The sequence below is a fragment of the Aquila chrysaetos genome, chromosome 10 (genome assembly GCF_900496995.4).
Source record: "Aquila chrysaetos chrysaetos chromosome 10, bAquChr1.4, whole genome shotgun sequence".
NCBI lineage: Eukaryota > Metazoa > Chordata > Aves > Accipitriformes > Accipitridae > Aquila > Aquila chrysaetos.
The window spans coordinates 2,367,867-2,390,939 of NC_044013.1; the positions used below are offsets into that span (position 1 = coordinate 2,367,867).

Here is a 23,073-nt window from a genome sequence, read left to right on the forward strand (position 1 = left end):
ATTTTATGTTAAATATATGATCACATAAGGAAAAAGTGTGAAAACTTCTGTTTGTTTTTGCATAGTATAACTGGAGAGAGATGTATTTAAATATAATGTATATTTAAAAAAAATAATCTAGGAAAAGATAGGAAGTTAATATTTATGCCTTAATATTAACTGTAACTTAAATATTTTGATTGTACTTTTGTAGAAGTTTTTTATTTTGAATCTTTAAGTTTTCTGCAGATTCTTATATGCACACCTCCAAAATACTGTGAAACATATGCTTTCAGTATGGAGTTTCCTTATCCATAAAAATTATTTTAAGATATTCTTCAGTTGCAGTTTTCATAGGATCATATCAACTCCTACTAAGGCAAACTGAAAAACTCTCATTGACTTTAAAGGGTTATATTCTGCTCAGCTCGAATAACTGATTTCAATTTTTTTGTAATTCTGTACTGCTGATTTATATCCCAGAAGTGAAGGCAAGGGCAGTAGTATGTTTTTTTTAAACTATGCCTATACTGTTAGATAACTATTCTTCTATAGTTTTTGCTTCTCTTATATGGAAACATGCAGGGGTATGTTGAATCATAATAGAATTTAAATTAATCTGTGGCATAGCACTGAAAATCTGTTACCAGTCTATATCAAAAAGATATGCTAAAAGTTTTCCTGTTAAAGCTCTAAGCTTCTTGATTGGAGAATGGGTAAAAAAAAAAAGAAAATCCTTTTCCTATCTTTCTACTATATAGTCTTCTTGAAGTTCTTCCAAATTAGATTTTAAATGCCAATTAGGGGGTTGAATATACTAAAATAAAAGCAAATACAACCAAAATGGCCTCACCTTATGGCTAGTTAGGCTTTTTCTCTCAAAAGCAGAACCTTTGCTCTGAGCATGGCTTTGAGAAAGATATTCAGCTTAATGAACACATTAATTAGAACCATAACTATTTATAAGATAATTAGAAACGAAGCACGGTAAACTGGGCTTTTCCTGCAATTAATGGAGGATTAATTACTGGAGGTAATGAAGTGGATTTTTAAATGCATTAAGGTGAAGTACAGAGATGTGCAAGGCTTTGTGATAGTTGCATAATTATTCCAGGCTGTTTGAGCATAGCTCATATGAGATCGCTAATAAGCATCATTGCATCATTATGTATGCACTTAAAAAGACTTACCACCAAAATGACTGCCTAATTATTTCTAATTGGCAGGAGTCTGTGTAGTCATTGAGCTGTTTGTAGCCATTTTAAGGTTCATTTAACTATCCTTGGGGCCATGTGATAGATGGAAAAAAGCTTCAACTACATGCTGGCCTTGGCTGGCGCCGTTAATCAATTTTGGTGGGCTTCAGTTTGAAATGCATTTGCTCATGCAGAGGTCAAAACCTGAAGTAGTCCAAGCAAAGTTTTGCTTTTTGAAGCCACTTGACTGTATTCATTAGCAATTAGTAAAATAATTGTGTCTGTCACTATATTTGGATTTCCATATGACTTGGTATTCTTTCATCACTGTCCCTTCTTATAGCATATTAGCTTCACTGGAAACCAAATATTCTTCCAACAGACCCTTTTAGCAACTTGAGTGTAGTGGCATATGTTCCGATATACTACCTTTCTTCATTCATTTGTTAGCTTAAACAGTGCGGTACATTTCAACACAATCATCTAATTTGCTCCCGATTGATTGCTGAGTGAAAGTTTCTACCCAAGGACAACATTTTAGGGCTTTTAAGGGTATCTCTGAGGAATTAGTCATTAAGCATTAAGAGAGGAAGCAAGTAGTAGTCAAATCGAATTCTGACGTTTACCAGAGTTTTGTAGTTGGGGGCATCTATTTCCAAGATGTTGACAGCTATGTATATTCAAGGACATCTTCTGGCAGAAGAAAACTATGTAATAATCACACTTGTTTAAAAACTCATTCTTACATGACTGTTAGTGTGCCGGTTCTGTCAATAATTACGTTAGAAATGTTGTGACTATCGTTTGAAAATGACCTTTTTGAGATGTTATAATTAGTATGTAGTTATTTTATCTTACTATGTCAGATTTAATGTGACATCCCATTAGGTAAGCGTCTGTGAAAGTTTTCAGTGAGTGCGTTGTCCTGTTGAACATAATCATAACCATCTGTGGGATGTTGTCAGCGTACATAAGCCATTCATATAGCTTAAGAAAACACTGGTGAGCAAATTGTAGGCTAATAAAATAAAGGTCAGCTTTGCCATTTTTTGCTACAAAAAATGTGGTTCTAGTAATTTAATGTTAAAACATAAGTTTAAAAAAGAATTGTTTAGATTTGGTAAGAGTGTAAGATTGAAAATAGTTATTAATTTTAAAAAAGCAAAGAAGTCATTTATTCATGAAATACTAGTTCAAATAACAGATAAAGGGTTAAAGCAAGTGAATTGTCATAGCATAAACTAAAATATAAACTAATCCTTAAGGAAAGCTGCAGAATTCTTTCAAGTTTTTTTAAATTGTTTTAATTTTGAGACTTTTATAATGGTAATCTTTGAGAAGAGATCACTTTTGTAAACAAATATTCAAGACAGAAAAACTGTATAAAATACAACTAGCCTTACTTATTGATGCTCATTAGGAATTTTATTTTATGAAGTCCCATCAAATACGTGGTAATGGAAATGCTGCTGTGTAGATTATCAAAACTATTACTAGGAGCTACGTTTCTGAGTGAAACAACAGTTTTAATCTGCCTTTGATCTTTCTGATTGGTTGTATTGGAAATTCTGGTGTTAGTCGAAATTGTAACTACTGATGAGTATATTTTTCTTTGATGTAATATGGCAGTGCAATGGGAATCACATGAGTAGAGCTGTCATGTTAGTTCTAAAACTGTTCACAGAACTTTAAACATACATATATGTAACTACCAAATTTTAACATCAACACGTTTGTGTGGAATTTGGGGTTCTGAGTGGACCCCATTGCCAACCTTGCTCTATAAAGTCTGTCCTCGTACTGAACGTCCTCCCCCCTGAAGACAGGAGGTCCTTTCTGCTATCCATTGGGGATTTGCTTTGGAAGATCAGTTTGTATTCCACAGGGCTTTGTTGGAGCACTGCTGTCAGGGACCTGCAGCATGCTTTGAAACGATGAGCAGCTTTGGCTAGCGTTTCCCATTCCTCTGGACTTTTCTCTGTCTTAAAGCAGTCATCTTTTCTAGTGTAGCTTGAATTTACTCCTGTATTGATGTTGTGCTATTTCTCTGCACGCTACCCAACGTTGGGGCACTGGTAAATAGTGTTATGCCATGTGAAATTCACAGCAAATGTGGTCTAGATCTTTTTTTTTCCTGTGTGTTGGGAGAAAATATGACTGACCTGTGTTCATTGACAGGTAGTTTATAAATTTGTATCTCATTTTTGACTAACAAAATGCAATTTTTGCTAGCTAGAAGTCATTGATCTTTTGTGAACTCTTTAAGGCAGTGCATTCTAACAGCTTAAGTGAAGGTGCTTTATCCTATAACAAAAATGTGGTGTACAAGTAAAGATTGTACTGTTATGTCAGCTGAGGACTACAAACCAAGAAAATATGTTAGGAAAGGATCTTTTTGTCAAGATTTACAAAATCTTTTTTTTAGCGTATTTTAAAATAAATAAAATGCACATTACAAAAGAATTTAGTAAACAACTTGGCTTAATTTTAGGTAGGCCTGTTCCCTTTCTGGTGAGAGCTTCCAAAATGTATCTGGACCTGATTCTCCTACTAAACCAGAGAAGAGAAAATTTAATATTTTTCAAGTAGATGGCTAAACTGAAGCAGTAAATAAAAAATACAAAATTTCCCACATTGAGCAAACTAGTCATGTCCCTTCCACAAGTTAGAGTAGTCAGATTCATGTAGGCAAATGTCATGTCCCTCTTCAGCGATGACTTCTGAAAGTGGCACTATGGGCTATGGCAGTCTGCGTCCTATGTTACTCATAACTCATCTCCCTTTGCTTTGGCTTGGCTGGAGACTCCCTAAGGCCGAGCTGTCCAGTCAAAGATAGACTTTTGCCAAGGAATCAATATAATTTTTGCTTTCCTTAAGGTTTGAATTAGGGAATGTTAAATAACTCTTGGTTTGTTTGGTTTTTTCCTCCTCTGAAAATGGCCAAATGGTTTTATTTCCCACTGCTGCTTCTTATGCTCCATTCTGGCCAAGTGTTGTGCTATAGGCTACAACTTAAAAATAAATGATAGAACAAACAACTGATAGAACAAACACACACACACGGAGTTGTTAATGCTATTCTTGCCCTGAATCTTTTGCTTTATTTGTCTGTGAAAAGTTCAAAGGGTTCTTTTGGAAAACTTTCTGTTCCTCAAAAGTGTGAATGTACTGAAAATGTACATGCTTTTTGTTGGTAACATTACTTTGTGGCTTATTTTCCAATGGGTGGGCAAACAGCAGCTGCTGGATAGGGCATTGGAAGAGCAAAGAGGAAATATGTCTGAAAAATGGGAAATATAGGCGAATTTCAAGCAAGCCCAATTTAAATTATTTTCTGTTTATTCTCCATTATTAATTTCAAGTCAGCTGTTTATTCTTCCTTAAGTCTCTGACATCAAGAATTTTAACTATCAAATCGGAATATAAGGGTCGTCTTTTTCATGATTCCAGTTTACTGTTAAATTTACTTGTGAAAACCCTGTAAATCAAAACGAGGTAGTGGGATCAACATGAATAGAAAGAAGGGAAAGCGTGTGTATCAGTGCTGTTATAGGGCTCAGCCACTCACTGAGGAGAGAAACAGCGACTTATCCCCATGGGGTCCTTAGTTGTGTCTGATTTACAGGATAAAGACAAAGTTACATGCCTTACACCTTTGATTGTCCTGTCTGCTAGACCCAATGAGCAGGTATTTGGTAAAATCGGAGTGTATCAACAGATTTCTAGCTGCAGACTGCAAAAGTGCATTAGATTGCAACTCTAATCTTAAGTCCAAGTCAATAAAGCCACTTACTCAGAGGAGTGATAATTAGGGGTTGCGTTGTTACTCACCCCTAGCCTGAAAGGGGCATTAGAAGTCTGAATGTTGTGATCAGGCAACAGGATAAAGTAAGATCTCGAGTATTCTGATGAAAGCTTTCCTGAAGACTGCGGTCAACTATCTGAATTATGGAGTACTCCCATGCTTCAGCTAAATTAAAAAGATCGAATTATCTGAATAATACAATGAAGTCTTGACCTAATTTCAGAACATATCTTACAGTAAGCTGATACGATCACAAGATTGGTGCATCTTATGAAACTGAAGCTTGGTAACTAAAGTTATCAAGTTTCTAGTATGTTGCAACTGTGAAGTACAATAGACTGTTAGAGATGATATCATCTCATCTGAGGAATGGTAATATCTTGATTGCCTGTGGTTAGTCAGTGTACCCTTATGTTACTTATGATAGGAAAGTGCCAGACAGGGATCAAGCTCTTAGTGTGCTGTCTGCAGTATCGATGAGTATTCAAAATAGAATTTTAGCCCCAAAGACTTGGTAGTTTGATTAGTAGCAGGAAACAATAGGTGTGGGGAAAAAACAAAGTTGGAGAGACATGAAAAATAGACAACAGTAAAATAACTGTCTGCCAGCACAATGAACCGCAGGCAGCTAGCAGTGTCATTGTAGGCATGGGGACATCAATGACTACTGAAGAGGCATTTGAAGGTGGCAGAGTTTTCCTTGCTTACTACATCGTTAGCTTAATAGATGTTACACCTTTCAGTTCTGAAACCTCATTATGTTCCAGTTCCCTCCCCTCCAACTTCCCCATAGTGGTGTTAATATTCTGGGAGTTGTGTTGTAGCTGTTGGGAAGAGAATTGCTGGAGGTTTTGAAGGCCACAATAGGTAGTGTTTTATTTTTGGAGTTGGCTTAACTGCGTAATTTTGGTAATATTCTCAGTGATGGAAATAATACAGTTTACATTCTAATTCTTGCCTTCAGGTTTCAAAATTGAGGTGAGTGTAGTACATAATAGCTGCCGTTGCAGGCTTCTTGCAGATTCAAGAAGGCCATGCAATGCTGGTCTGTAATTATTTCATGGTTTTGCTGTGGTTTTGTGAGGTTTTGTTATTTTATGTTTTAAACAAAAAGCAAAGCTTAGAAGAAAATTCCATGGTAAAACTGAGAATCTTTTTTATCTTAAACAAAGGCATAAGTATGTAGAAATCCCATTGGAATTGATCTTTATTACCATTTGAGCTGGGACTAATATCAATTAGTTTGTGATCAGTATCATCAATTGATCAGAGCAGTCGTAATACATTTTGAGGTGTAATAATCAAGTAGTTTTGTTGCTTTATGTATTTTTTTATAACAATCCAGATTTTGTTGTTTCTCTTCTTGGTATGTTTTATTTTACAATACTTTCTGTAACAATTGCAGGTTCTGTGATGAAAATGCTTTTTTTAGAATACTAAGTGAAATTTTCAGAGTTTCTTCCCCCCGCTTCCTTGGAGTTTTTAGTTAGTCATTAGAGTTTGGGTTTGGGAAAGACACAAGAGGGTTATAGGTGATAACTTCCAGTAAAGCAGATTTTGTGGCCGATAAGCCTGTCAGCTATGCATTCTACATCAGTGTCCAGCAGATAAGCTGTTCGGTATTCATCTAGGAGAATAATAAAAAAAGATTGTGCTTTCCTATATCTACTTTGTGTTTGTAAAATACAAAATATTAGAGTAAGAGGCGTCCAACTTGCATGAAAATTAAAAAATTGTCTTTGCATTTATAGAATGTGTATTGGAAAATAGTAATAAAATATACGGACTATTTATGTTGTGTCTTCAAATGATTTTGACAGTATGGCATGATATGTTTTTGCTTTTTTTTAATGTGTGTGTTTCAGGAGTTTCTGAAGCCCTTTTATGACTTAATTTTCAGAGACTTGATCTTATAGTCAAGTTACAGCTATTTTCATTAAATATTTTAAGGTTTAGGTTTTTTTAATCTGGGAAAACAGGATGGTATTCTAAAAGGCTTTCTCTATGCTTCATAAACCTATTGTGGTAAAAAGTATAGGTGGAATGCCTCAAACTTTTTACATCTCAAAATTTGAACCTGAAATGTCTGGTTATCACTGAATTAAAGCAAAACGTTTCCATTTTCCTTAATTGTGAACACAGAGTAATGGTTTAATTTGTTACCAGTCAAGTAAAAGTAGACACACAGCTTTTCATCCAAGTATTATTTCCAAAGCGTCATTTGAGACCTCTGTTCATCATGTGAATCAAGGCTGTCTTGATAGTTCCAGTCTTTTGAATTAGGTATTTGTTTCTAAGGACAAGCAGATGCTTTAATCTTGTCTTTAATCAGTTTTTTGGGGCCCTTTAAATGGTACTGCAACTTGCTGCAGTGTTGAAGAATGAGAAATGTTGACTTTTTTTTTTTTTTTTCTGTTCGTTCAGTTTTGGATCTATCCTAGCACTTCTTACTGGTTTGAGTGCCTTGTGTTGACAGTGGTGGTGCTGTAATTCTCTGGGTTGGGTTTTTTGTTTTTTTTGCAGTTTATGAGAACAGTTATCATCCCATGGTATAAGTTGATTGCAAGCATCTGTTTAGGTAATTTCATTCAGCTGTCTAATATCTCTTTGTGGATATAAGTATACATAAATATTATAGCATCTTCAAGCTTGAACCATGACTGGGGCCTCAATCTTAGATGTTTTACAATTACAAAAAAAATAAAACAGTGGTCTTGTCAGAGAGAGACAGAAGAGTAGCACTTACCTGTAACTAATCTGAACTTCTCAGAGGCACCAGGGAAGTGAAAAATTCAACCTTGAAATCTCTCATTTATGTTCCTTAACTTTTTAACATAATATTGGAGGTGTTGTCAAATTTACAACAAATAATTACCTGGATAGTGATTCCATCTGGAAAATGAATTAGACCCTTTTTTGTTACTGTGTGATACATCCAGATCTTCCTGCAGATGCAGAGTCACTAATGCCTGCATGATGTAGAAACAAATAATTTGGTGTATTTATTGAGAGTCCTGAAAGTAAGCTGGACCCTTGTTTTTTAAAATAGATTCCAGCTGCATCAAGACTAGAATAACTACATGTGTATGTATAAATTAATTACACTCTGGTGAATTTACTTGCTAATAGAATATGTTACCTTATTTGTTCATATAGAATTCAAGTTTTCCCTTTTTTTTTTTTTTTTTAAAAGAATGTAAAAAAGATGTAAAAAGTCGTTCCTACAGGATTATACAATCTAAAGGAACAGAAGTTTCATTCAGCCCATTTTTCTTCTGGTTGCTTTTTCTTCAACCTAAGCAGTGGTAGTTCTGGAATTTGGTTAGGAGAGGAAGGAATCCTTCTTGCCGCTATCTTTGTGTGGCAAACTAACAACTGTTTTGCTTTTGCCTCACCTTGCAGTTGAGTAACTTTTAAACTCTTGTATGAGCGGAAGACAAGCTGAATATTGTCAACTCATTTGAGCTTTTTGTTGTTCTTGTTAACGGATTACTGGAATAATAATTACTTCTCTCATCAACCTTAACTTTGATTTTATATGGATGTTTATATATAGTATCTGTGCAGCTGGGTATTGCATACATTTGTGTAGGTGCATGTGGTTTTTATGCCCTTGAAGTCTAGAACTTGAAGACTGCTAGAACTGCCTTGAATGAGAAAGGATGGGGAATCAGAGGGGTGGCTTTTTTAGTTTATTTAATAGCCAGGACAGTGTACTAACTTCTGTTTCTTTGTTATTTTATTACCTAAGCATTATTAGAATGAAATTCTAGCTTTTTCTGCTCAGTCATGAGATGGCTACATGAATGTAGGGTTAGAAAAAAGTCCTGTTTTGAGGCAGTCTCTAAGAAAAGAAAGATGTGAAAGAAATTCACTTAATGTAAAACCAGATGTGTTCTTAAACTGACAGTCCTCATTTGGGGCGAAATCTTAGCAAAGGGAGGCAGTTCAGAGTCTTCACACAGATTAACAAGGGAAATGAATGATACAGCATGTTTCCCCCTGATAAAGATTGAGGCCGAAGATCCTCAGCTCCTTTGGACCAGTACTATCTAGGGCAATTAGTGACCTCTGTGTAAGCCGAAGGAATAAAGTGGGGAGAGAATCCCCTCCTGCCATCACTAATGGAGTGGAACAGTTTGCAATTCCAGTAGATCAGTGGGAGCTGTTCGCACAGCTGTTCTCCCATCCCAAATCCCAGCCAACACACTTCATTACACTTCGGCCACAGCTGCTCCCACAATCCTGCCTCTGCATAAAAAAGCCTGTTGAAAAATAGCGTGTGTAGTTTTCTGTGCCGAATGCAAAAATAATGTGCATCCAATAACGCTGCAGTTAGTTTATATACTTACAAACGTATCTGTAATGTGCATCTGGCCTTCTCAAGCGGATCACACTTCTGCATGCAAGGAAATGCTCCTCAAGTGAGCCATTTGATGAAGGAAGCAAGTTATAGTTACGTACAGGTCAGTGTAACTAGCTTTGTTAGGCATTTTGTAAAAGCACATCAACAAAACCAAATGGTTTATCTCCATGCTTGAATAGCAGCTGTTTAATCTATGATTTCTATTTCTGGTTTTCAGATAATATTTAGTAAAGTCTGTTTTCTGGTTTTAGTTTTCCGTGAAGGCTTTTGTCAAAGTGCTCCTGCAGCTGGTAGGGTAGTAGTCAGCTTCTCTTCTATCACCCATTCCTCAGGCAAGGAGTTCTGCCCGAACTCCACGAGAAGCGAGTCTCTGAGCAAAGGACTGCTGACCCAGAAGCTCAAATTAAGGAAACTTTATGTATTTCTGGAGCCAGTTCTTTTTCACCCAGTTGTTGATCTCCTGTAGGTTTTCCAACACCTTTGTGGTGACGTGGGCATGCTGATCCAGAGATCTGCTGTCATCGTCAGCACTGGATCTAGAGTCTTTCAGCTACTGTCAGGAGACTCTTTGTAGGATAGTCAAGGCATTGGGGCAAAGAAGGCACTTCTGTCTTCTTTGGAAGCGAGAAGAGGTAGACCACAAGGTTGTAGTCTGGAGAACACGATTTCTAACAGACAGGCTGCTTGAGAATAAACAAAACTTGCTTCTTCTAGTGTCTTCTCTATGTGTTCTTGTGTCCGGCTGCATTTATGTACTGTTTGTGCCAAGTTTTCAGTAACTACTTTTTTTTTTTTGTTTTAATTACAGCTTACTGGAATTTTGGGTATTATTTCCTCAAATGTTTGATTATGTAATTAATGTAATTTATAGGTGGAAAATTGTTTATTGCTGAACAAAGTTGATTCCTGTATCTGGTGAATCCATTTTCTCAGTTCTGCGAACAGGGTTCTTGATTGTCCCGGTTATCGTTTATATTTCAACTTGTTTTTCTGTGGCACTGTGGATGATACTGTTACTATCTTTAATATCCCTCTATTTTGTCACTTACCAACTATCTAAACTGCAGGCTTGAAACTTCTTTTTCCTCTTAGCACCAGTCTCATTTCAGACTTAAAAGCTGACTCTGCTTCTGCCTACTTTCATCTTCACGCAGCTTATATTTAACAATAAACAAAGAAACCATGTTATCATACATATTATCTGTATTTAACTTCCTCAAATGCATGCATTTTAAAATTGCAAACTAATAGTGACCTGCAGTGTTTTATAGAGGTAGCCATATTTGCATTAAAAATATATATACAGTATTAATAATTTCTACACTCTGAACAACAGCAATTCATGCTTGAAATTACTTTACTTTCCCCAAGAACTTGTACCATGACTTTTTTTTTTTTTTCTGGTAGTGAAGTTGAGTTAAACAAGAAACTTGCTCTTAATACGCTTTGAAAGAGAACATGTCATTCTGCTGCAATTAGTTGTGTGTTTGCACTATGTCTTTATTACCAATATGAATATCCAGGTTTGATGCAATGCAGTTGTGTTTCGTTGTTGTTTCCCAGACTTTTGATTTATTGCTGAAGTGTTAGAGGCATGAATTTGTTGGGTTTTGTTTGTGGCTATTGAGCTCATAATAATCTAATAAGAATTGTATCAGCTGAGAGATACTTAGAAGAATGCCAGGGAAGAACTCGACATCTCAGAAACTTTCATTTGAGTGGTGGTTGCTGTTTGCCAACAAAATAGCTTATTTTTCAAAAATTTACCTTCACTGAAGGAGCGCTTGTTTTCCTCTGTTTGAGCTGTCTTGGTTTTGTGCTCTAATTCCTCTTTCCATTTAAAAAAGTCTACCTCAGTGACTGTTTTCAAATTGTAGTGTTTTGAAAAGATTAGCTTGTACCTATAAGATACAGTTCAATGCTTTAGTGCAATATAATTGGGGAAATACTAAACGACACTGACCTCATTTCCTTTAGAACAATGAAAATTAATAGTTTCACATTTTATTAGGCTGATATTCCAGATGTAGTGTACATTTAATTAAGTGTAGTTTCCTTTTGGTTATGGTATGTGTATCTGCTTTTTGTCGCAAATTCTTTCTAGTTTTACAGTTTTCCACATGTTTTCTTTCACCATTTATGATTTTTTCAAAGCAGAGCTATAAGGATTTAAATCACTTTAGCATGCAGCAAAACAGTTCCCATTCAAACAATAAACGCCATTTTAAAAAGCCTTTAGATCTTCTGTCACTTCATAAATATAAATGTATAAAAACATTATGCAGTTGTAGTGCCCACCTGCTAATTAAATGCAGATTTCCTCAAACTTGTTTTAAAATCTGCTTATTTGTTTCAACTCTGTCTCTGTTCAGAATACATATGGCCCTTGTGAAACTAATTATGCTTATGGAGCAGCTGTTAAATTTAGTGCAACTAATTTTATCCAATATTTTACATTTTAATTGATTACCTGTGAAGAAATTAGCAAATTAACACTTATTGTGCAGCAACTGAATGGGCTTTTATGGATACTTTCAATTTTTACAAGTGGACTAAGTGTTGATGGAATAAAGACATTTCTTAGGATTTTAGATAGGAAAGTTATTGGTGAGCCTTGATTATCTGGTGTGAGAATTTAGGGATACTGAGTGATGCCAAGCATCTGTGTGTTCTGTAACTTAGACATGAAAAGCAGATTGGAAAGTAATAGCTTTTCACAGAATTTTGGTAACATATGGGCTTATCTGGATCTAAGAACTCTTTGAAGATCTTTGAACTTGACTAAATGACTTAACCTTTGGCATGGTGGGTGGGTGTTTTGTGTGTGTTGGTTTGGGGGGAAGGGGGGGTGCATGCTGGCAGTCTACTCTCCAGCTCGATGATTTTTTTTTTTTTCTTCTTTCCCCCTCCAGTAGTTCTATAATTTGAACACTTTGGGACTTGCTTTAATATCCATAATCGGGATTGTTTTTATTTTTCAACAGTAGTAAAATAGGAAACCTTTATTCTCTGCTTGATCTGTGGACTTTTGTTTTTGTTTACTGATGAATTCTTGGCACAGATGACTTCTCATAGCTCCATTTCATAAAGTTATGTCTTTATTTCCTGTTCGGTATATAGCGCAAGATATTTCAATGGTAATTCATAGTGACACACAGGTGAATTCATTTGTGCAACAAATGGAAATGTACCGCAGCTTGTTACACACTGAGTAGCAAATTTAGTATACTTGAATGTTCACTTTATGAAATTATCTTCCACTGTCAAGAGTCTATTTTGGATTTAATATAGGCCTTATGGAAGTTTGCATGAAGTGTTCTTAAAACAGATATTTTAGGATTTGGGGCTTATACGCAAACTAAAAAGACAGCTGTCTTATTAAAATGGTAACACACTGTAAAATGAAGTTCTGTGGCATTACGTGCAGCTTTTCAGCGCGCTTAAGCCTGGCACTGTGAAGGTGCTGATAATGGCCCTCTGGTTTGAGGTTAGTCCTTGCTCGTCTGCCGTTACTGAGAGGCTCTGCCCCGTGAACCCTGCCTGCGCTGCTGGGGGACGACGCTACTAAATACAGAAAGGATTTTAGGCAATAAGAAGCATCACTTTTCTTGTTGGTTTTGATCTTAATTTTTTAATTACCTGCAGCCTTGTTGTACTAGAGGGAGGTCAGTAGCCTTACCTGAAGTTGTCAAAGCATGACCTAAATTTCTGAGGTTTCATTGTTCAAATTCTGCAGTTGCCACAGAAAAGTGGATGTTAGAGATTGAATGTTACCTCTTTCTTTAACAGGAAGAGAGAGGGGGGGAAGAAACAGCATAGAAATTAAGTAGAGAAAGCTATTTGGATTGCAAAATCAAAGACCTAAAGCTTACAATATTCCAGACTTGCTTTTAAATATTGTCTTAATTCTATCCTGATGTCTGCAGGATGGTATGTGTTTGTACAGTCACTTAACTATTACGCAGTGGTTTCAGAGAAGACCAAGCTAGATGGGGAATCCTGGCTTCATTGAATAGTCCTCTTGTCACCTGGTTTGTTGAAGCTTGTGTTTGGTGTTGCAGAATTAGTCTTGAATTGTATTAACAGGTGGGTTTAATTAGCCTGGGATGTAAGAGAGATTGGAGCTTCCCTCAGAGCTGGAGGAAATTAGGCAGGTTTTAAATATTGGTGGGGGTCTTAGAACACTTGTGTGTAAGAGGGAAGATTTAGGTGGTAGTTTGTTTTGGGAGTACTTACCAATAAATCCCAGGAAAATTGTAACATCTGCCTGTAAACAAACATAGCACATCCTTTTGCATACTTTGTGGGAGAGTTTTAGTTTAATCAGAATGTATTAAAATGTTATTTTTTTCCAAAATTCAGGGATTCATCCTTTTGTGTGTATATGTTAGGTGTAATGGTAACAAGGGACAGTCGTTGCTTTTAGGACTTAGGTGAAAAAGAAGGGTTTCAACTCTATCCTTTAAACCACTTCTACCCAAGAAATACTATTCTTTGCAGGAATTTTATCCAAGTAGAGACCAGGCTTGTATAAATAGACCAGGCTTTTGAAAGTCATATGACTAAAAGCATAGAAGTAGTTTGGCTGGACCTAATCTATGATTATTTTACACTTAAACAGTTCTGGATTATGTAAGCAGTGAGGTTATGTGCTGCCACGGGCCAGATTAAGAACTTTTCCATGGCTGGTGTATATACAGTACGAGCTTGCAAATTGGCCTTGCCTATTGGCAGTATCAGTGCACAGAAGAAAATGGTGGCTTTTGCTCTGCAGGGGATATACGGGAACTGAAACTGCTTTTCTTTCTTTGTGTTTTTTAAATGTTTTTGTTTAATTTCTTTGCTTTCTGAATACGTATTTTTGGCTTCTTGCTATACAGGGTTGCATACCTTTTGCTTCCTTCTTGCTATGCATCTAATCTCTTTAGCTTCATTTATTTAAGTTTTCTTAACTTTGTTGAATCAATAATCTCATTTTTGTTCTCCTGTTTAAAATGCTTGATCGCCGGCCCCCCCCCCCCCCCCCGAAGATTACATCCTATGCCTTTTTTTAAAAGATAAAGTGAGTTTCTTCTTTGCTTATTCTTTTCGTCAGTCCCTTCCTTAAACTTTTCAGTTTGGGGAGAAAGAAGCCTTAGCTCATATTTTGTTTTTTGACGAATGCAGGGAAAACCTGTTTGTAGGCAAAACCCATTGCCTTTGTATTTCCTAGATGTTTTGCAGGTCCCCCTTGTCCCTGTGAGACTGGCACTGCAGAGTCCCTATACATTTCAGTGCTTGCCCATTTTCATGGCCTAAAGAGGTGCGGCTTCATGGATTCTGAAGGTGATGCAGTGTTCACTCAGTATATCAGTATAAATATGGCTTTTGCTTCAATCACAGCAAATCATCATTTCCTATGGCACTTCATAGAAACTGAGAGCTCTCTTAAGAGTGCACACACTAGCAGAGATCAAGATGACTGTGGTCTTACCTGCTTAAGCTCAGCAGTTCTCACATGGTTTATTGCTGGCTTCCTCTTAATTCTGCTTCAGTTTTAGAAGTAATGCTGGCAGAACTTATGTTATCCTGTAAGATGAAATTGTTCTAGAGAATTATACTGCAAAGATTGTTATTTTTGCCATCTTATGTCAGTTGTCTTTTATTCTCTGTGATTCCTTTGTTTCATCAAAATGTGGTAAAACTACATGATCCATCTTAACTCATAATATGCGAAGCTGCTACTTAGATAGTTACGCAAATATATTTTAAAATTTTCATGCCTGTTTACTTGTGTGAGAAGTCCCTAAGGTTTTTTTTCTTTTCAGACTAGCAGAAGTCTTAAACAAGAGTTGAGACTCAGCTTACATTTGTTAATTTGTTAAATTTCTTAACAAAACTATGTGTTGTGGTTTTTCTAATAGTCCTCTGTTACTGTGACTGGATGCATTGTGAAGGAGAAAGATTAATACAAGATAAGCTTTTTCAAAAGTAATCATTGCTGTACAACATTAGAAACACAGTAGTTACCCTAATTTAAAAATGATTAACAGAATCTAAGCATTCAGGAATTGAAGGGAGCAATAATGTTAGACTGTTCTTTTTTTCTTTGCCTCAGTTTTCCTTATTTGCTTTACCCCTGTTCACAACTGGGCTTAGTACATCTTTCTGTATTTTTGGAGTTATGTTGCTTTATCTGTGCTTTATAAATGCTGTTTGTAATCAGTGTAAGTAGTTACAATGAACTTAGCAGGTAGAGTTGGTTTTATTTGGGAAGGCTGTAGCTCTGGAGCATGAAGGGAAAATAATGAAAAATTAAATATTTGCAAAGAACTTTGTACAATGATGGAAGACCCAGGAAAACTCATCTTTGGAGGAGGTCAGGCTACGTCTCGGTGCGGATCCATCCCAGGTCGGCGTGGCTGGTGTTGCCGTGGTGCTACGTCAGTGGGCTGTGTTAGGGTGTGCCTGTCTGCATCCCTCTGCGCTCCCGTCTTGGCTGCTGTGTCCTGTACCGAGCAAAGAAACCCTGCGTACATCTTAGCTACCGGAGAGCAAATGTCTAGGAGAGGGAGCGAGTTGATTCAGGTGCTGCAGAATACACTTAGATCTACTTTGCAACTTTTTTTCTGCACTGTTCCCTCTATAGAACCCCTAAAATAAGGCATCGCAGGCAGTTTGGGTTAGGCTGGGGGTCGGCAGCCCACGGAGGCAGCCAGACTTCACACCTGAACTGCCCCGAGACCCTTCTGCCTGCGCTAACTTGTTATCTGAGCTAACAAGTCTGACCAAACTGAAGTTGTCTCTGCATGAAGCCAATTCTGGATTGTCTGCATCTGTGCTCTGGGCTGATCTACAGCCCAGATCAACTGTTCTGATAATTGAAGGATTGACTGAACTAATGTGTCCTGCAGAGATGGCTTCTGTGGACTAGAACTTAACATTTTTGTTAAGATCTTCACTGTAATATCCCGTTGATAGTCATCTGCCTGCCTCACCTGCGTGACTGGGACAGGGAACACAAGCTGTATCAGCTCTTTTCTATAATTGTAAAACCCGTAGGATAAACAATGATTAGGGATCACTCGAGGCTAACGAATTTTATGGGTGCAAAAGATTGCAAATGACAGAACAGTGACAGCTTCTGTAAAGAAAATGTTAATCAGTTTGTCAATGCTGTTATAAGGACATTATTACAAATTTGATGCAGCAAGTCTACTTTTAATTTTTAAAAGCTGCTTTTCTGTATATAAATTATACCTGCCATTTGTTCTACTTAGACACGTGAACGAACAGAAATCTGGGATTTGAGCATCCAGCTAATCTGAACTGAATTTGCACCTGTGAAAGGTAGATGTGAAATCAAGTTCGAATTTGAGCCAAGGAAGTAAGCTCTCTAGCAATAAATATTTTAGATTCCTCAGTTATTTCTGTTTGAAGGACTACACCCTTAAGTAAGGAGAGGCCTTGCATCAAATGAAGGTGATTTGGGTTGCTACAGCGCTTTTTGTTTGTTTGTTTATTTGTGGTTTTTTACTGTTTCTGACTTTGCATCTTACCTGCAGAGTTCTCGGAAATCATGGTTACCTTTGAATAGTGAATGTCCGTAGGGCAGTGGTCTGTAAATCTGTGCCTGCCTCATTGTGATACTTGTAAAGCCAGTGTCTTTGTGCCAACCAAAAAATAGATCTAATATCCAGAATACTCTTTTGGGTCAAAACTTCCTCTACCTGAGGACTAAAGAATAAATGGATGCTTTTTAATTTGTGATGACATAATAAAAATCCACTTTGAGACAGAAAATGTTCTATAGTTCATAATATGCCACTTAAGAGGTAATTTGATCTATTGTATTAGTGCTAATAGTGTGACCGATAATAGGAGATATTGTGTTGCAAGAGATGCCATCTGCTGAATGAAACGTAAAACTGAGGTTCTGACCTCTAGTGCTAGTCTGAAAGGCTCAATGGCAAGAATAGGTATGTTAACCCTAGTATGCTGGACAAATTCCAGACTCAATAACAACATTCTTCCGAAATGTAATTTATAGCTTCATCTGGATGTAGTATTTTCTTTTGCTTATTCTATTGTTGAGTTTTATTAAACAGTTGTTGCCTTTTAAATTGAGTGATCTTTTGTATGTGATTTTGCTTTTAAAGGCCTTTGGAGTTTTGCACTCCAAGAGGTGCTAAATAAATCTTTTTATACTGTTTTAAAAAATGCCATTCCCCCCCCAGCCCTCTCAGTACTTAATGAAACTTTTCAATGAGGTGCCATCAGAACTTTTATGAAGATGTACGTTGTAATAGAAACTAAGCAAACTTGAACTGCTGTTTTCTTAAATATTCATTGTCTATAGCTACTCATCTACCATAGAAAAGAGGTGTTGATTCATGATAAATTATAAATTAAAATTTAGAAAATAATCTAAAAGAAATTCAGGAATAATGAAAAGGATTTTTTGGATACATCTAGAAACAGTCATATTGTACTACTTCGTGATCTTTTTTCATACATTTATTACAGAGGAATGGATGACATGATTGAGAACAGAGTGTCCTCTAGCCTTGTAGGAACTTGTAACCAAGAACCAAATACGTGCACAAACCCTTGCACCTGTATGTAGTTTCCTGCATTATTGGGCTGGTAGGGTTGGCCTATTTATAGGTTTTCTGCAAAGTGTGTTTCAAATCTGAATTTGATATTGAGAAGCTGTGTGCAAGTGTCAGCTCTGCAGGCTAAAGATGGGGGTTTCGACATGTCACTTCTGTTTTTTCTGGGTTTTATTGGAACATCATTAGTAGTAGTAATGTATTTAATATGTAAATACAAGCACTTAGTAGCAGCTGTAAATTCTTTGATTATTTGCCAAGCTAAATTGATCAGAACATAAGAATTTAAAGTTTAATGCTCAAGAAAAAAAAATTCCTTCCTTTCCTTCTTCAGTAGCTCCAAAGGTTACTTTGGTAATACCAGATTACTTTGTTAATGGGTGAATACTACGTAGTGTGGTTTAATTTATTCTGCATTCTTCCTTCAGAGTAGAAGCAATGCTTTCTTTTTCACTTTTCTTTTGGTAAACTGGCAGGTTTTTGTTTAAAAGTATTAAATTGCTAAATGATTTCAAAATGTGTTTAAAATAGTTGGACTATATAACATCTAACATACAGTGACAGTGAAAAATGTATGACTGCTACATTTTAATACTATGGATTTTGTGTAGATCACGATCAAGACCTCGTCAACGTTCTTATAGTCGAAGTAGTGAAAGATCCAGTCATAGGAGAACTCATAGCGGGTCTCGTGAAAGAGAGCGGCGTAAAGGCAGAGAGAAAGAAAAAATAAAAGAGAAGGGCAAAGGAAAAGAAAAGGAGATATATGGCACGAAGCATGGGTAAGTGAAATGACAAAAAATATAACTATAATAAAAACAGGGAACAATTTAGTGTCGTTTTGCTTTTTTGTAATCACTTTGCTTTATAGTACATGATATTTCATATAAACTAAGTGGAAATTAATTAAAATCTTTGAATAGTTTCTTAGTATTTTAAAATTCTGGAATGTGACAACATTTCAAACTAAATGATGGTTTAATTTACAATTCTTTTTTCCCCTTGATTTGCAAATGTGCTAAATGGCTTTCTTCAATTGGTTAATATAAATATTTTTCCAATACATAATAACCACAGTTTCAACTAAAAATGAGGAGTATTGGAAAGTACAATGACTATTTCCTACAAAAAGATGGTTTTCACTGTTCCCCCCTGCCTGCCTTCTACATTGTCAGAAGTTCCTACTGGGCTTCGGTTGTGGCTCAAAGTACAGTGTCAGCAGAAGCACTTGCTATGGATGAATGATGGACTTCCTTTCAAAACCTGCTGTCAACATAATTTATGCTTGAAATGGCTTGGATTGCCTTTTCTGAAATCTGTAAGAACAAGATCAACAATTTGTGTAATTACCTTTGCTTTATACATCTTGATCTCCTGTAACCTTCACTGTGATATTTATCTTTTCCCTGTTTGTGATTGGTTTCAAAAAAGAAGACACTGGTGTGTCACTTAGCGAACTTCCCTTTGGTGGATTCCCACTGAAACGCTAAATGGGAATTTCTAGAGTAGCATACTCCACCCACGTTCATGGAGGTCTCTCACAATTACCTCCCTGGTTTTATGGCTTGATGATATTAGTTATTGGGTCTCTCAGACTTACTTGTCTCACCTACTTGTCCATGGTTATAGCATTGATTATGTAAATATTCAGGATTAGCTATTTGCATGTTTTTTTCTAATTTGCAGTACATTATTTAGACTGCTGGGAACTTCAAGAGTGGCATCTTCCACTCATTTTAAGGGACACTTTCCTCATTTTACTAAACCATGTGGGATATTTTTGTCGTCTTCTTGTGGACGTTTTCAGCAATCAGTAGTGTTCAATGTGAACAGAAGTCCTGAGACGTTTGCAGTATGTTTGATAAGTCACAAACAAGGTGCCTTTCACCTATTTACCTGAAGTTCAAATATATTTTGGTACTTCTAGAAGACTTGAGGAGAAGCCTGGATGTTCCAGCCAAAATTGTTGGTTTGGTTTTTTTTTTTTTTTTTTTTTTTTTTTTTTTTTTATTGAAGTAGAGAAGTAGGGAAAGGATCCATACTGAGCACATAACGTTTGGTGTGTAAGAGGTTTTCTGGACTTCGTGTAGCAGTACATCTTAAATCATGTTGGAGTATATAGCAGTGCTCTATTAGCATACTGCCTGACTTTATGTCCTTTAATAAGAAGGATCAATATGAGAGAACACAGAAGTGCCCAGATTTTTTTTGGAAGCAAGCAATTTATCTTTATATTTTGATAACTTACAAATTTGCTTATGCTAAATTTGAAAACAAAATGCCCTGTTTGGGTCATTTCCAACGTAGTTAGGACAAAGAGTACAAACTGATAATAGAAACATTTTACAACATCAGTCCAATTTTCCTCTGAGCTCAGGTACTGACTGGTAGGCTTTTTACAGGGATTTCTTACTTGGAGCATTATTAGACTACAAAATGAAATGTACCTAGGATGATGTTGATATAATCTATGCTTCATAAACTTTTCTGAGGGGGGACGACATGTTTTTCAGTTTAATCAAATAGTGATCAAAGTACATCTGTACAGAGAATATGGATCTGAGAAGGTTTTTCCCTTTACAGTTATTTGTCATTCCGAAGATTGTGACTGTATCAGCATTACATTATTGTTTGTTAAAGGCTTTGCAAAGCAACATATTTGAATACACAGAGAAGACAGAGCTCTTTGATACATTTGCTATTTGCAATTACTGCACAATTATTTGTCTATGGCATATTCTGTTATAGACCTCAGTAAGAGTGACTTAGGAACCTGCGGTTTTCCTTAAATGCATGTGTAGTTTCTCTTTGCGTTGTGTGTGCCCCAGGAAAGTGAGGTCAAGTAAAATGTTCTACAGTTACGTTTTTGTATGAGGCTTCCTCAAGCCTCCCAAGCTCTCAGCTCTCTTCCCCTGTATCACTTATTTATGTATTTATTTTGTTTTGGGTTGAAAAGTATGGGAAAGAAAAGATCTTCTTGGCCAAGGAAGCTTACCTTAGTTTATAGATGTATAGGAAGGAAGATGGTACAACACAAACTGAGCGAACCTTTTGCCTGTGTAAGTCTATTGGCTTCTGGCATTTTTTTCTTCATTTTCTGCAGTAGCAGGGAGATTCGATGGTTCGTTTGTTCTGTCTTGATGCTTATTTCTGAGGAAAGCACCAAGATAGAATTTTTTATTTTCCGGTAACTATAAGGCCTTTTGTAGTTGGCTGTGGTCAGCAGAAGGTAGCAAGTTGGTTTTGCTGATATTTTTTGAGGGTGAATGTTATAATTTAGGATTTTTGTCTTGTAGTGGTGTCAGATGTCCTTCTGTGGGTATGGTTAGAATTATAACTCTTATTATAGCTTGCCTCTGCAGGCAATTGTCTTAGCAGATTCTGTGACTGATGCCGGTCTGCTGCAGCACAAGGGTTCGCTGCCTTGGCTGGAACTTCGCTGCTCACCCAATTGACTTAATGCTGGAGCAGACCAGGAAGCACTAAAACGATTTGCTCTGTCAGCTGTCTTCATCGGAGAGACAGTAACAGACATAGGTGATGCCGCCTCAAAATACGTGGTTTTTTCTTGTTTTAAGTTGGATCCAGTTCGGACAGGAAAAAAAATACGTATTTTATTTTTCCTCCTGGCATATTCTGCTATAACTAACGCAGTGATGGTGCTGGTTTTTCAGCTTGCAGTTCACGGTTTTTTTCCTCTGAAGTATGAGGAAGAAAGTCTAAATGGACACAAGACGTGACTGTCAGGTGTACATTTGAATGTGAAATACTGAGAGGAATCGGTTGTAGATGACTGTCAGAGTGAATGAATTTCTAAATCTAGTGTCTAGATCAGCACTGAAAGTAACATCATTCTACAGAGCCTTTCTAGAAACTCCAACAGGAGGGGATCCGTAGAGGAAAACGTAGTCCTCTGACCGGTTATTTGGAATAGGTCCTTAGAGGTACTTCAAGACATACCAAGGGCCAGATCTAGTTTTCAGTTTAAATTCATGTGTGTTTGGAATGTATTTATTGAAAATAGCTACTTTAAAGCTATGATGAAGATCATCCTAAAGCCAGATTGTGAGAAGATGGAATATAAATTATCAAGTGCTGGTTGACTTTATAGTTTAACTTTGCATAAAAGAAGGTATTTCAGTTTGTCAGCACTGCAGGTCATCTGATATAAGTAGTCATGTATTTGGGACTTGACTGTTCCTCTAAAGTGGAGAATCAAAATGCAATTTTTGCACTAATTAAGGAGCAAATGGTTTTACTTGTTTGTGGCTCATATAAACTCTAATGATAATTTTCTTTTCTGTGCTTGGCTTGTGTATGTTTGTAAATGTGAGGGAGGAAGGCTTATGTTTGGTTTTTAAATCAGGGCAACTTTAGGTTCTTTCAAAGTAGATCTTGGCTTCACAGTAAACATCTTGAGAGATTTCAAGGGTAAAAAATTCTGCCGTCGTAGTCCAGTCATCGTCGTTTGGCATTCTCCATTTCAGTAAAGATTCTTTAAGGTTGAGCACTGAACTTCTTGAATGTTGGAGAAGTGTCAGCTGTTTCATGGAGACAGGCTGTATTACAGTCACAGCAGAACAGCTGAACTCTTCTGTTCTTACAATCTGAAATGTTTTAAGGGATGTACTATTTGTTCAGCCATCATGGAGGGAGATTGTGGTAACAGCTGCTTTGAATTTGGGTTGGGAAGCTCGTTTATAGCATGTGACAGTACTTGGTGAGAAAACCTGGTGTTAAGAGCAGTCTTGTCAAGCTTTGAAATAGTTTTGTACTTGCTTAAAAGGTAAAGCAATGCAAACTCAGAAAGCGTCCCAGCAGCACGCCCTAAATATTCATAAACAAAAAAAATGATCCATCTTTCAGATTATCAGGATTATTTCATTTCCAGTGAAAATGCTTTGCAAAATAAAGCTGATGACAAGCAGGTAGCACAAAATATTCTTAACTAGTTCATGTTCAACTACTGCAGTGCTACTTATTTTCCTTCCATTTTGCAAGTAATCTGAACTAACCAGTTTGCTTTTGCTGCTTTGGTCTCCTAATCTCATAGTAGTTCGAACTCTGTTCCCCCCCCCCCCCCCTTTTTTTTTTGTTTTGTATTTCTGTTGCAGTGCATGGAAGAAAGAGCTTTAT

At 36.6% G+C, this 23,073-nt stretch overlaps 1 protein-coding gene across 1 annotated transcript in view; it reads left to right on the forward strand.

Annotated features, from left to right (window-relative positions):
* Positions 1–23,073, forward strand: part of RSRC1 (arginine and serine rich coiled-coil 1) — a 176,350-nt gene that overhangs the window by 19,708 nt on the left and 133,569 nt on the right. The window contains exon 5 of the mRNA XM_030028844.1: positions 18,549–18,719. Coding sequence (XP_029884704.1) covers positions 18,549–18,719 — 171 coding nt within the window. The remainder of the gene's footprint in view (positions 1–18,548; positions 18,720–23,073) is intronic.